Source organism: Octopus bimaculoides, chromosome 13, assembly GCF_046866305.1.
Source record: "Octopus bimaculoides isolate indiv1 chromosome 13, ASM4686630v1, whole genome shotgun sequence".
In the NCBI taxonomy this organism is placed as follows: Eukaryota; Metazoa; Mollusca; class Cephalopoda; order Octopoda; family Octopodidae; genus Octopus; species Octopus bimaculoides.
The window spans coordinates 45,275,644-45,290,835 of NC_142940.1; the positions used below are offsets into that span (position 1 = coordinate 45,275,644).

General features: G+C 35.9%; 1 protein-coding gene across 6 annotated transcripts in view; it reads right to left on the bottom strand.

Annotated features, from left to right (window-relative positions):
• Positions 1 to 15,192, bottom strand: part of LOC106880673 (uncharacterized) — a 58,688-nt gene that overhangs the window by 29,421 nt on the left and 14,075 nt on the right. For all 6 annotated transcript variants that reach the window (XR_008265390.2, XR_001410772.3, XR_001410771.3 and 3 more), the window contains exons 4-9: positions 7,602 to 7,679; positions 6,337 to 6,510; positions 4,667 to 4,694; positions 2,357 to 2,422; positions 1,161 to 1,335; positions 828 to 907 (exon numbers count right to left, since the gene is read on the bottom strand). Coding sequence is in view for 3 of the 6 variants with exons in the window: in XM_014930736.3 (XP_014786222.1) it covers positions 828 to 907; positions 1,161 to 1,335; positions 2,357 to 2,422; positions 4,667 to 4,694; positions 6,337 to 6,510; positions 7,602 to 7,679 (601 nt within the window). In the remaining 3 variants the exon portion in view is untranslated. The remainder of the gene's footprint in view (positions 1 to 827; positions 908 to 1,160; positions 1,336 to 2,356; positions 2,423 to 4,666; positions 4,695 to 6,336; positions 6,511 to 7,601; positions 7,680 to 15,192) is intronic.

Sequence of the window (15,192 nt, forward strand, 5' to 3'; positions counted from 1 at the left end):
AAAACAAAATTGGTTTATTGTTTTCTTTACACAGACAATAAATCAAGAAATCATCTTTAGCATTGAAACTAGTCACATCAAGCATCTCACATTTACCCCACAATGTCATTCTAAAAATAACCAATCACATTAGTGAAACCTCAAAGCTATGAGATAATGTGAACAAATAAGCATTACATTTGACAGATTAATTTGATTGCTAAAGGATTAAATAATTTCATTAAGTTAACAAAATGTGTTTATTAAAAGCCAACATAACACATAATATAATCACAGTTGATTAAAATTGTTACTCCCAATTACACCACCTCTAGTATATAGAAACACCAGTCCGAGTCTAGTAGTAAAATGTTTATAGGCGAATAGGAGAGCAACAAATGGCTGAGTTGATAGAAAACTGATCAAATAGAAGAAAGATCAGATATACACATCCGGTCATTTTGTCTCTCTCTCTCTCTCTCTCTGACAGACAAAGAATTGGCGATTAATGTAATAATAAAAATTGGCAAACAACAATCAAAATTTATTTATTTTATTTTTTATTGTCTGGTTTGCTGATGTACAAGGGTGGCAGGAGAAATTATCCAAGTTTAAAAGGGGCTGACTGCCTACATTTGAAAGAGGAAATGGATACAAATAAAGAAGGGGATACTTAACAAAAACTAGAACAGTAAATGAAATAAAGCAAAGTAAAAAAGAAAGCATATAAAATAAACAAATTTCCATCAAATACCAGAAATTTCCAACAAACTAGCATAAAAGTGAAACTATGTTTAACAAAAAAAAAAAAGAAGTAAAAAAAAAACGAAGAAAAAACACCAACTTACTCAGTTGGGGCAACATTCTCGTCTTGAAGAACAGCAGACATATCTTCTGTTCGTTGACCCATTTCAGTATTTTTCAGTTCCTGCAAAAGAGTAGTAAATATCAAAGCAAGTTAACAAACAGCTTAACATATATGGAATGTGTTGTATCCCTTTATAATATCCACTGTGTCACTTCAATTTAAAGATAGTAAGTAGAGTATGATTTGAAAGAGATTTTGCTGCTATCTTTAGCAGACCAAGTGACCATATAAAGACATGATTGATTGCATTAAAGACAGCACTGAAAAAGCTAGGAGATTCACTGAAATAGATGAAGGGCTTCAAGTGACATACCTGTACTGACTCTTTCTTCAGTTTTTCAATCAACACAGCATTCCTCTGTACACCATTAGACACACTTCCAAGGATCTGTCGCAATGCTGTTAGGTCTGTCTGTACCTTTATCATAGATTTTGTAGACATTCGAGAAATGTTTTCTCGTATAGCTTTCTCTGATTTTATATATTTTCTATAAAAACAACAAAAAAAGATGACAAAAAGAAAAGGTTAACAGGCTTTTAAATTAAAGAAAAAATAAACAAACAAAAACCAAAAACATTTTTAAACTGAAGAATTTTTCTATTTAAAAATGCAATTGATATTCTTATAACAAAGGTAGCATGCTGGGCAAGATGCTTAGCAGCATTTTGTTCATCTTTACTTTCTAAGTTCAAATTCTGCTGAGGTCAACTTCGTCTTTCATCCTTTTGGGGGTCAATAAAATAAGTACCAGTTGAGTACTGGGGTCAATGTAATTGACTTAGTCTCTCCCTGGAGATTGTTGGCTTTGTGCCAAATTTTGAAACCAATATTCTTATTAAAACAAAGGTGGCAAACTGGCAGAATTGTAAGCAACTAGGACAAAATTATTTAATGACATTTCCTTCTGACTCATTATGTTCTGAGTTCAAATTCAACCAAGGTCAGCTCTACCTTTCATCCTTTTGGAGGACAATAAAAAAAAGTACCAGTTGAACACTGACTGAGGTCAATGTAACAGACTTGTTCTGCACTCCCTAAAAATTTGCTGGCCTTGTGCCAAAATTTGAAACCAATATTCTTATTATAATATTTTCTATAAGATAGTCAGAGGATGGAGGCGAACGCCTATGACCATTGCAGCCCACTCAGTAAACTGGTGAGATTAATATGGCTGATGGTCAAACGTGGTAGGGAAGAAAGCTAACAACAGAGTAAATTCACCCAACAAAATTAAATAGAAAAGAGGATCAGATCTACCATGTCTAGTATATTAGGAGTCAATGAGGAAGCCTCTACATCTTCACTCAATCTGCTTGAAACAACAGCCAAATCTTTCCCAAACCATACGTTATTGTCACATTTACAGAAACAAATTGCAAATTTGGTTATGTGCATCTGGAAATTTTACAGATTTTACTATGGATTAAAAATGCAAGCTTGGTAATGAGGGTAGAATCTTTAGTTTTTAGGGAAATATTAAGAATAAAAAAAGTCCCTGAAAAACTTACTTTAGGGGTTCTACACAAACTAGCAGCTGCTGTGGTAATTGTGTTTCTTTCAAAACTTTGGAATTCCTTAAAAAATAGAAACATAAAAAACATAAGTTAAAACAACACAAAATTTACAGAATATAACTAGGTTCAAACTTGATAGAATTGGATTAAAAGATGTCTAGGTCTATTCTATTCTATCGATATTTTATATTGTTTCAAACAAAACCTTTCTATGTTTCCAGTCAGGTTATAAATGTATACATGTATAAACAGGCATAGCTGTGAAGTGCAGGTGTAGCAGAGTAGTTAAGAAGTTTGCTTCTCAACCACATAGTCTTGGGTCCAGTCTCACTGCATAGCACCTTGGGTGAATGAATTCTATAACCTAAAGAAACTGAAAGAAGCCTGTTGTATATATTTATTTATATGTGTGTGTGTGCATGCAAATGTGTATGTTTGTATCTCTTGACATTGCTTAATAGCTGCAAAAGATTGTCATACAAGCAATGTCATTCATTTTCAATATTCTGCGAGAATATACAAGGGGAAATATTACCCTGCTCATTAACAGGTGTGGGGTTGGTGATAAGAAAAGCATCCAGCTGATGAAAACCTGCCTCAATAAATTGTCTCAACCATGGAAGCATAAGAAAGAGGACACTAATATAGTGATGAAGATGATGATTATGGTAAAAGAAGCATTTATGAAATAAATGTAGAACAGCTATGAATGATAACTAAATGGGATATCTAGGGTACACTGTACAAAGGCAAAACTATTTTGAGTTAAAGAAGTACTCTACTTAACCTCTCTACAAAGGTTAGCTAATAGTTGAGATACATAAGCTGTAATGCTTGAGGAATCTTGGGGACTTAGTAAAATTTGTCAGTTCTATTAAGCAAAAGTGGTAGCTTCTATGAAGTCACTTAAGACAGTAGGATGTGATATGAGAGAAATCTAACTACTACTTCTAGCTTATCTAAACAGACTGATGCAACATAACAAATACTATTTCACCAATGAATTTGGTGATCAACAACCTCTGCAAGATATTGCTGCACTAAATAGCGTGTGTTGCAGAGAGAGGAGGAGTGATACTCAGGAACATCATCATTGTTGGTTTTAATGTCCACTTTTCCATGTTTGCATAGATCAGATAGAATTTGTTGGAGCAGGTTTTTTTTTTAATTTTATAACTGGATGCGTTTCTTGTCACCATCCCTCACTTGTTTCCAAGCAAGGTAATATTTCTCCATTGAAAATAAATGAGCAACTTTGCTTGTATGATTGATATTTATTTATAATCACATGATATGAAAACAAGGATACATACAAACATATACGACAAACATCCTTCAGTTTCCAACTACCAGATGCACTCACAAGGCTTTGGTCAGCCAGTAGAAGATACTTGCCCAAAGTGTCGCACAGTGTGACTAAACCCAAGACCACATGGTTAAGAAGTAAGCATCTCAACAAAGTCATACCTGCAATAAATAAAGTTCCTCTAGTCTCCAATTCAGATTCCTTCCATTGGTTGGAGAGCTGTCGACAGAGCAATTAATGTACCAAGATTTTCGCTCTAAACACAATCATCACTTCTCACAGATGCCTTTTTCGCTAACAAAACTGTCTAATATTTTCCTCTTAAAAATAAGGCTCTACATTGGTAAACTTCTGTGTGTAAGTGGTTCTCAACCTTTTGTAAGTCACTTGTTTTACAGAATGGCATTTTACAAACACTCCACATATTACAAAAGAACACCTTATCAAAAAATAAAAACTCCATCAGGAACTCATTTTGCAAAGTGATTTATAAATCCTATATTCTTATATTCTCCTGCCCAGTTCCAGTATGTACTTGATATTTGTGTGGAATAGTGCCCTGTACATTGCAATTTTATGGAAATTACTGAAGGAAAAGATTTATGCAATGAAATCATAACGGACTTTGGGTGCATCACCAGTCATATTTCTGCTCACTGATAACATGGTGTCAATCTGTATACTAATGCTGGCAAAGACTACTTTTGAAAATGTATTCAAGATATAAGTATTGCAACTGGCTTAAATATTTTACGTCAAAGAAAAATCTTGACCTCTCTAAAGCCCAGAGCCCATCACCCGTACATAACAACCACCTCCTTGTGATTTCACAATGCCCCTGGCCAAGGAACTAATATTGTCCAGATTAAGAACCATTGTGCAAGATACAGTTAACATCTAATAAAGATTAGTTTCTTTTGATAGGTATGTAAGGCAAATTGAACCACAGCTATACAACAACAGGAGATGATAGTCAATACATATAAAGATATACTTACGCTTGTTTACCATTAGGTCCAGTTCCATCTGTACAATAGAAATGTAGGAATGACAATGAAGACAATAAAATATGTTGACAGCAAATTTCATAAAGTGTTAAAATATCAAATAGGACAAGCAATAGAGTAATTCTTAAAATAAATTGTGGCTAAAATCAAATCCTCATATTTATCTATTGAATGACTTTTAAAAACTTAAACAGGCCCAATGTCTGCTTGGTATGGTTTCTATGGCTGGATGTCTGTAGTGAGACAGAAAAGAGCTATTTTGTTGTGGTGGCATAGCGTAGTTGTGCTATGGCCACTTCATCCAATCAGAGCTGGCTGTGGAAGGATACATGTGGCAACTTCTGCTCAACAGTATCTGTGCCTTTTGCAAATAGCTAAACGAGTTGCGGATTTGACAGCGAGGAAGCAACATCGCTTTCATCAAAATGGCACATCTATGTTCAACACCAAACTTAGAGAGTTGCAGCATTGATAGCACAATATGGCACATCATCTATGTTCAACACCAGCTTAGAGAGTTGCAGCATTGATGGCCTTAGAACAACATCACCCCTTCTGATATGCAACTATGACAGTGTACGCTACCAATGCTGTGCAACTCATTTCACTTATATCTGTTTACACTCTGTGGCATTGAAGCCACCCAAAAGAAATACATCGTAGGTCATGTGAATTTCTTCAGGTCTTGTTACACTAATTGTTTAACATTCACACATCAATACAAGTTAAATAAATATTATATAGATTTTTCCTTTCCTGAAGTCATCATCATCATCGTTTAACGTCTGCTTTCCATGCTAGCATGGGTTGGACGATTTGACTGAAGACTGGTGAAACCGGATGGCAACACCAGGCTCCAATCTAATTTGGCAGAGTTTCTACAGCTGGATGCCCTTCCTAACGCCAACCACTCAGAGAGTGTAGTGGGTGCTTTTACGTGTCACCCGCACGAAGGCCAGTCAGGCGGTACTGGCAACGGCCACGCTCGAAATGGTGTCTTTTAGTGTGTATACATTTTTCTGGCAGACTGTATGTGTGTGCTATGATCATCATCATCAGCAGCATCATTTTAACATTCACTTTTCCATGTCTGCATGAGTTGGACAGGGGTTTACTGAAGCAAACTTTCTACAGCTGGATGTTCTTTCTGTTGCCAACCCATACCTGTTTCCAAGCAAGGTAATATTTCCCTCATGGCCAGACGTGTTCTCACAAGGAATGACACTGCTTGTATGACAGAGACATTTACAACTTTCAAGCTATGTCTCAACACACACATACATATGTGCAACAACCTCATGCAGTTCCCACCCACAAAATCCACTCACAAGGCTTTGGTCAGCCAAGGGCTATAATAGAAGACACTTGCCAAGAGTGTCACACAGTGGGACTGAAACCAAAACATGGTTGGGAAGCTGACTTAACACCTGTGTGGAAATAAGTGTGTAAGAAAAAAAAAAAAAGCAATCAACTCAAAACTAAGTTTGATTTAGATTTGTTACTAAAAGTTTCATAGATGCTGTTTGCACTGTGAAACTTTTATAAGAAACTAGGTAAATATAACATTGACACACAAAGATATTTGGTCCCTTATATATACGGGTACATTATACTGGTTAATGCTCACCCCTAATGACAAAAAGATAAAACAGACAACTTACCTGAAGCTGCAATGGACACTTTTGGATCAACACCGCCCAAGCCTTTTGAAGCTATTTGAGAACTAGGAATGCTGCCTGTAATAGATGTTGTGCTTGTTGTGGTTGAAAACAAGCCAAAACCTGAAGTTCCAAGACCGAAGCCACTGCTGCCTCCAAGTGTTGAAGATTGCACACCTAAGATTGGCATAAAAAAAAAAAGAAGAAAAAATAATAATAAATAAAACCAAAAATTTAACAGAAACAATAGATTTTTCTGATACAAACATTGTTCATGCAAACTTAAATTATCCTATTTTCTCATCCACAGCCATAAATAACTAAAATGTTATTTTCCCTCTTTCCAGCAGGAATATCTCTACAGCATGACACCAGTTCCTCCTGGTATAAAGACACCTTCCTCAATACTGCACCTCATTTTCAGCTGAAGGGTCTTATCTTGCAAGTTATTAAGCGGTGACCTCACTAGTGCCACTGCTGTGTAAAAGGCACCCATTACATTCTCTAAAGTGGTTGGTATTAGGAAGGGGCATCCAGATGTAGGAAACATGCTAAAGAAGACAGAGCTCAGCTTGTCAGATCCTGTTGAACCATTCAATTCACACCAGCATGGGAGTAGGATGATGGTGATGATAAATCACAATCAACTGACTTAAAGGGTCAATGTAATGTAGGAATGCCTTTGAGCCTAAAAACATTCAACCCTTTAGCATTCAGATTAATCCATCAAATGTAGTACTTATTTATTCACATTGTTTTACTTTTAGAATGACATTGTAAGGTAGGTGTGAGAGGCCAGATCTGGTCAGTTTAAACATAAAAAGGTAAAATACTTGGGCTGGATATGGCTAGTTTGTATGCTAAAGAGATAAAACAGTATCTATATATTTTTTAATTACTGAAATCAATTTGCCAGACATACTTGGTCTGGTGAATCCCTCGTAATTTGATCACCTACTGTTTTTAATCAGTTACTGCTAATCCACAAGGTATTGATCAGCCCAAGTCTATATTAGAAGATGCCTTGCAGTGAAACTGATCCCAAAACCATGTGGTTGCAAAGTGAGCTTCATAGCTACACAGTCATGCCTACACTTTTCCACAACAATTCAAACTAAAGACTAGCCATATTACCTGCCCCAGCTGATAATTGTATCCCCATCCTAGGATGATGTAAAATGAGCATGGGCATTTCCATGCTCATTCCCTTTCAAATGCGTGCATGCACACACACAGACGCACACACACAAACACAAATGCATACATACCAAAACCAGCACTGGTAGTTGCAGGACCACTCAAACCAGAGAAAGAAAAACCAGTTGCAGGCGCGGTGCTTGTTAGACCTGCAAATTAAAATAAAACAATTATTAAACTTAATAATTACAAGTGTGTGTGAGAGAGAGAGAGACAGACAGACAGACAGAAGAGGAGGAAACATTGTTATGCTTTAATATTTTTTTCTAAATTCATTAAGTGTGCAGTGATTCCAATGAAAAACTGAAATAGTATTTATTGATAACAGATCCAATTAAGTAAGAACTCAATATAGCATCACAATGGCAGCCACATCAAGGAGAGAGAGAGAGAGAGAAAGAGAGAGAGAGAGAAAGAGAGAGAGAGAGAGAGCATATGAAACTCAACAGGGAATCAATCAATATTTTAAATATTTACAGAAGTCACCTAAGTGAGGGAACCTCCACATGGTCATTCACCCTGCTAGAAATGAAAGCCAAATTTCTTTCAAATCAAACTCCAATGTTTTAAACCAGGAACAACACACTGAATAATGTAGTTCAAGGTACAACAAAAAGACAGGATGGTTGATTACAGCTAGAACGGTTTTGACAATAGGTATGTTCAATCCAGGTTGACTGGGGTTAAACAATCAGAATTAAATGCCAGTTCAAGCCACCGTCTTGTAAAATCAATCTGACTGAGAAAGGAAACTAAAGTAGTAAAGGCCTTGCTAGCTGGAGGCTTACCTATTTTACCATTCAGATTACTTTGGTCAAATGTAATGCTTACTTATTCACATTGTTTTGAATTAATCATGCGTTATCTCATAGATTAAAGATTTTTGATGGCCGTTGCCAGTACCACCTGACTGGCTCCCGTAGGATTTTCGAGTGAGATCGTTGCCAGTGCCCCTGGACTGGCTTGTGCGGGTGGCACATAAAAGACACCATTTCGAGCGTGGCCGTTTTCGTGCGGGTGACACGTAAAAGCACCCACTACACTCTCTGAGTGGTTGGCGTTAGGAAGGGCATCCAGCTGTAGAAACTCTGCCAAATTAGATTGGAGCCTGGTGTTGCCATCCGGTTTCACCAGTCCTCAGTTAAATCGTCCAACCCATGCTAGCATGGAAAGCGGACGTTAAACGATGATGATGATGATGATTTATTTTTCAGAATGACATTGAAGGGTAGGTGTAAAAGACCGGATCTGGACATTTTGAACATAAAACAGGTGGAATATTTGGGCCTGGCATGGCTGGTTTAAATGCCAAAGGGGTAGAAGCTGTTCAATAATAGAAACATACAAACACAAAGGAGTTGATTTGAGCAGCATTCACCTGTATATTTTGAAGAAGAAAAAAAAGAAAAAAGAAAGACGATGCTCCTAAAGACAAATATGACTCCTCAGTCAATATTAGAATTCCCTTTCTGACATAGGTGGGTTGGATAGAACTGCAAATTTCATAGTATTTTATGTAAATCATTTCAATGTTTAATAATTTCCAATTCTGGTATGGCTTAGTCAAGTCACTTAAGCAGTATCTGAATACCTCATTAACCACATTTTTGAGGGGGCTGGATGTTCTTGTGCTAGACAATATAAGTCTTCCCATACAGTTACTTCCATCTGGCATGCACAAATCAGCCGTCATGACTGAAACAAGTTGTATTGGTTTTTGAAATATATTTTATGGATGCAGGTGTGGCTTGTGTGGTAGAGAAGCTTGCTTCCCAACCATGTGGTCTTGAGTTCAGTCACAATCAGTGGCACCTTGGGCAATGTCTTCGACTATAGCTCCAGGCTGAGGGTGGATATGGTAGACAGAAACTGAAAGCAGTCTGTTATGTCTTCCACACTGAATTAGCTAGGAGAATTCATTGAAATAAACCTTATTCTAGTCTATTGTGAACTTATTCACTCTAGAAAGACTGAAATCAGTAATGCCCAATTGTAAATTTTTAAAATTCATCATAATTTTACTGGCTAAATGCATGTTTATATGTATTATATATAAATTACATGGAGATCATAATGGATGGAAACCCCTGTAATGGTTGCTGCGATTTTTGATGCAAGGATTTCCCCGTCATTGCCTATTTCCAATCCACATCTGCAGCTGGGTATGAACTCATTACTACAAGATAGCAAAAACACTGATAACTACTGCTGCTGATAAATGAATTGCTACATTAGTTCCAATACAAAACACTGGAATTTTTACAGCCCTGGTTGCTGAATGAATTATACTATCCTCTAAGTTAGTTGTTGCATATTGCCAGGTAGGCCTGTAAGAATAGATTTGTGACTAAAGGTTTTCCAACCATGACCACCCTGTTCAACTGTTTCTTCACTATCTTGGAGGTCTACCCTAACATTTTATCACTTTCTGCCCCCATGTCTTTTAAAATGTGAGAAGTCCTGTCGCTGCTCTACAGCAAGAATCCTTATTCAGCTCTGACCCTTTCTCTCATATTTTACCCCTTTATCCCTTATACTCCAAGCATAAAGTTCCTCCCTTCCCACTCAGGGTTTGTAACCTTGCAAACTGCAAGGTGACCTCACTGGTGCCATGAAAAAATTTACCAAATACACACTACAAAATGGTTGGCATTAAGAAGCTGTAGAAACCATACTAAACAGACACTGAAATATTGGGTTATTGCAACAAATTTTATTCAACAAAAACATCTTTAAATGACAGTCTGACCGTCTGCCAAGCAAATGGGAAGTAGTAATTGAAGTAGATGGTGAATATGCTCCAGAATAATCATTTAAAGATGTTTTTATTGAATAAAATTTGTTGAAAAAAAGCTGCAATAATTATGCACCAACCCAATACAATGTGGTTCTTGGGTCCATCAAATCCTGTCATTGTCTAACCCATACCAGCAAGGAACAGAGATGTCAAATGATGATGATGATGGCAATTATCCATTGCCTTTTCATTTTGAAGATAGGATTATTTTGAGAGAAATTTGACTGCTATTTATAGAAAGCCAAGCAACCACACAGAAGCCTCCTTATTGGCTCAAGGTGAATAGCTGTGGTGGTAGATCCAATGTTTTACATGGGGGTTGGAGGGAGGGCTAGAAGGACTGAAAAGGAGGCAGACAAATTGCCATGTCTAATAAAATTAAGAAAACTTTCAGTTATCTTTAAAATACCATGATGAAGAGAGAATTAGATAAGGAAGGGTACCATAAAATTTTACTAATATTTTCAGAGGGCTCTGGTATTCATTAGTTTGAGAACTGCTGATAGAGTTGTTACTGTACTGCTAAAGATCACAATCCTCGCTTAAAATTTCTGAGTTGTTTCCCTACCCTCACCTTTTTTTTTTATTTTTTTTTTTTTTAGCTATAATTAAGTCTAAGATAATCACTGATTTCATTGCTAAGGGTGTGATTTAAAAATTTGAAATACATCACATTTCTCAGAAGATAATGAAGGCTATTAAACCTAATGTACACTTTCAACTTGTTATTTATGTTGTTTTGACCACACTTTATCTCAATCAAATGCATCAACATAATTTAACACCCATTTTTAATGTTGACATGGGTTGGACACTTTGACAGAGCTCAATGAGCTGCAGAGCTGCATCAGGCTCCAATGTCTTAACCCATTACCTACCAGTGATCTCATATGAGATCACTTAAAAATTACAAATTTCGTAATTATCTGTCAATATTTACACATATCTAACCTTTTTGCTATAACTACTAGGTATATTTCTCTGATATTCAAATGAGGTTTGCTAATTTTTCACCCAATATCTTGCTTATTTCTATTTAAAATGTTATTTTGATCATTCCAGTGTGTTTCTAAGGCTGTTTTATGCTAGAAATCAAAGTTTCATAAAAAAATTCCAGTTAATAGAATTATGGGAGGTAATGGGTTAATGTCAACCATCTTTTTTTTTTTCATGACACTGTCTTTAGTGAGGTTGCCAAGTAACATGCAAGACAAAATAAAAAAGAGTAAAAGAAAAAAAAACCCTTTGACTGAGTAGGAGTGTATTTGAGGGAGGGGGGAGGTGGCTTTATGTCTGGTGTCATTCTATAAGCGTTAAATGTTATGCTTATTTATGCACCTTGTTTTGAATCAATCATGAATTATCTTGTAGCTTTGAGATTTCAATGACATGATTGTTTATTTTGTAGGGTAGGTGAGAAACCAGATCTGGTTAGTTTGAACATAAAACAAGCAGAATATTTGGGCCAGATATATCCAGTTTAAATCTGGCAACCTAGGTACCAGGCTTTTGCTAGACCATGGAAAAATGTCAGAAAAAGAAAGCTGATTTATAAAGGAAGCCCCTATGTAAACATAGCCTGGCCATCTAATTCCATATATATATATATATATATATATACAGGGCAGGGAATCGTCAATTAGTAATAAAATTAATAATTAACAATTATGCCGGGTAGCTCAGTATGAAAAAACCTTTTCGGTAAAGCCATTTATAATCATAAATATATAGGGATTAGCAGAAAACCTGCTTCTCCATACTGAATTCTCAGTATGTTGGAGAAGCAGGTTTTCTGCTAATCCCTATATATTTATGATTATATATATATATATATATATATATATATATATACAGGGTGCAATGTTCAGAATAATAAATGAATAAATTGTTGTCTAAATTACACAAAAATGAAAATAACACTGACATCTCATTTTAACAGATATATTTACCAAAATGACAGAAAAATATCTTGAAATGCTAAAGAGTAAATTTATTTAATAAAATCACCATTGGGCTCGTGCAGTATTGATTTTGGCAAGAAAAAAAAATTGGATAGTTTTTGAATGCACCTCATAAATGCATACAAATATGTATCTGTGTTTTTGTGTGCATATATAGTATGTGAAAAAAACCTGTAATGAAGTTTTAATTAAAACTTCTTATGGCTATTTTGTTAAGAACATTGCTCCCCAGTCAAACAGGTTTTGGACTCAGTTCCACTGTAGGGCACTGTGGGCAAGTGTCTTCTACCAAACATTTCTGAGTTGATTTGTTTGAGGGAAACTTTAGTCAATCTGAGGCTATGGTGAAGGACACTTGCCCCTAGAACTGCACAATGAGAAGTCCACACCTAGACTTATGCTAATCCTAAGAACCTGTAAAGGTTACTTGAACAAGTGAAAGCAGTGAGGACTTTTACATAGAGTACTTGAGGACCTCACTTGTGCTGGTGGAATGAAAAAAAGCACCCAATACACACTGTAAAGTGGTTGGTATTAGGAAGGACATCCGGCCATAGAAATCATGCCAAAGTAGACAATGGAGCCTGGTGAGCTTTCTTTCTTTGCAAGCTCCTATCAAACTATCCAACCCATGCTACATGGAAGACTGATGCTTGATGATGACTCTCTCTCTCTCTCTCTCTATATATATATATATATCATCATCATCATCGTTTAACGTCCGCTTTCCATGCTAGCATGGGTTGGACGATTTGACTGAGGACTGGTAAAACCGGATGGCAACACCAGGCTCCAATCTGATTTGGCAGAGTTTCTACAGCTGGATGCCCTTCCTAAAGCCAACCACTCAGAGAGTGTAGTGGGTGCTTTTATGTGTCACCCGCACGAAGGCCAGTCAGGCAGTACTGGCAACGGCATATATATATATAAATTTCATTCATGTGTAACTCTGGAACTTACTCCTTTGAACTCATTCATCAGCAAGTACAGGCTATCAAATGGTCAATTTTTTGAAGATTATATTTCCAAAAAATCCATAATATCATAGAAATAAATACAATTATCAATAAGAGTGAAGTGAGCAAATCGTTTTATAACATAAATTTACAACTGTTTTGCTGGTATTGTAACTCAGAATATTGGTATTTTATTATGACATATGCAACAATTAAATTCAAGGTGAATCATTATCTCCAGGATTCTGATGAGCTGACACTCTACTCACTTTGCTAATAAATTCCATCTGACCCATGCAAGCATAGAAAAGTGGATGTTAAAATGATTATGAAGATAATATATATTTACACACACAAACTGTCAGTTAATGGTAGGGCACAGGTTTATTTCTGTTTTTGAGAATCAAAATAGGATGTGGGATGAAATAAAAAGGTTGAGAAATGCTATTTATGTAAATGTCAGCCATAACACTAAAAAAAAAAACACACATTACAAACTTCCTCTTTCCACTGAAATTTGTCTTGTATGTAATGAAGATGTAACATTAATAAAGGTTTCAAATTTTGGTACACGTTCAGCAGTTTTAGGAGAGTGGGGTTAGCCAATTATATTGACCCCAGTGCTCAACTGGTACTTATTTTATTGACTTCGAAAGGATAAAAAGAAAAGTCTACTTTGGTAGAATTTGAACACAACGTAAGCAGGAAGAAATGTTGCTAAGCATATTGCCTGATGCATTTAAGTTCTGCCAGCTCACTGCTTTAAATTTAACAATAATAGTAATATAAACACATGCTTCTAATGATTAACAGAATTCTGCAATTCTATACATACATATTCCTTCATAGAAAATCTGTCTCAATAAACTGACACATGCAAGCATGGAAAAGTGGACAATAAGATGATGCTGAAGTTAACTACCTTTTACACATTTTTTAAAGATATTTCTTAGATAATGTAATTTCATGCTTGTTATAAATCATTTGTTTAACAACACTAACTACAGTTAACTATGCTTCACAATGTTTAAAGATATTTCTGGATGTAATTTCATACTAGTTCCATAATTTCCCCAAGATGGAGGTATGTTTTAATATTCCAATAGAACTAGTTTATTTCATAAACTATCTCTAGTTGCAAAGGACATAATTAAGAAACGTTTACATTGTTGTGTAGCCCTGGGTCAGCCCTAACTGAGCAGACCTATAACGAAAGGAGTTTCAAAATGTGATTTAATGGCAATATGGCTACATGGAGATGGCTTCTAGTGGTTCACATTCTACAACTAGTGGTATGGTCAACTGCTATAAGGACAAAAAATGTAAATGAGACAGAGAGACATAACATTAATGGACAGGAGTTTGAAAGTTAGAGAAAGAGGATTGGCATTTGCATCAGTGGATGATGCAAATTTGGTTTTGTACTAGTAAGAGTTACTACCGATACCACCAACCTAGTGAAACAACTTCAGAAGTGCTTACCATATCTGATGGCATACAAAATGTCTCCCACCCCACCAAAGAAAATCACATTGGGTCTTATATGCGAAATTGGGTGCTGACTACTATAGGCTAAATTTAATCTAGATGTTGTCTTCTACCTAGCCTGACTCCATAATAATGTTTATTTAAGAATTATTAATATCATTACATGTATTTGTAATGAACTGCTAGACTGCTTTAAATATTACATGCTTTAATACACAGTTGAAACTGGGAAGCATCTAATGTGCCTATGTATTTTTTATACCCCTAAGCACAGGTCAGTAATTTTAAGAGGAGGAAGTTAGTCAATTCCATCAACCTCAGTGCTCAACTGTTATTTTATCAACCTTAAAAAGGAGAAAAATAGGCAAAGTTAACCTCAGAACACAGAGAGCTGGATTCTGCCAAAAGTTGTTTCCAACACAAGTACAAGGACAGAGATTTGAGTGAGGGGAACAATCAA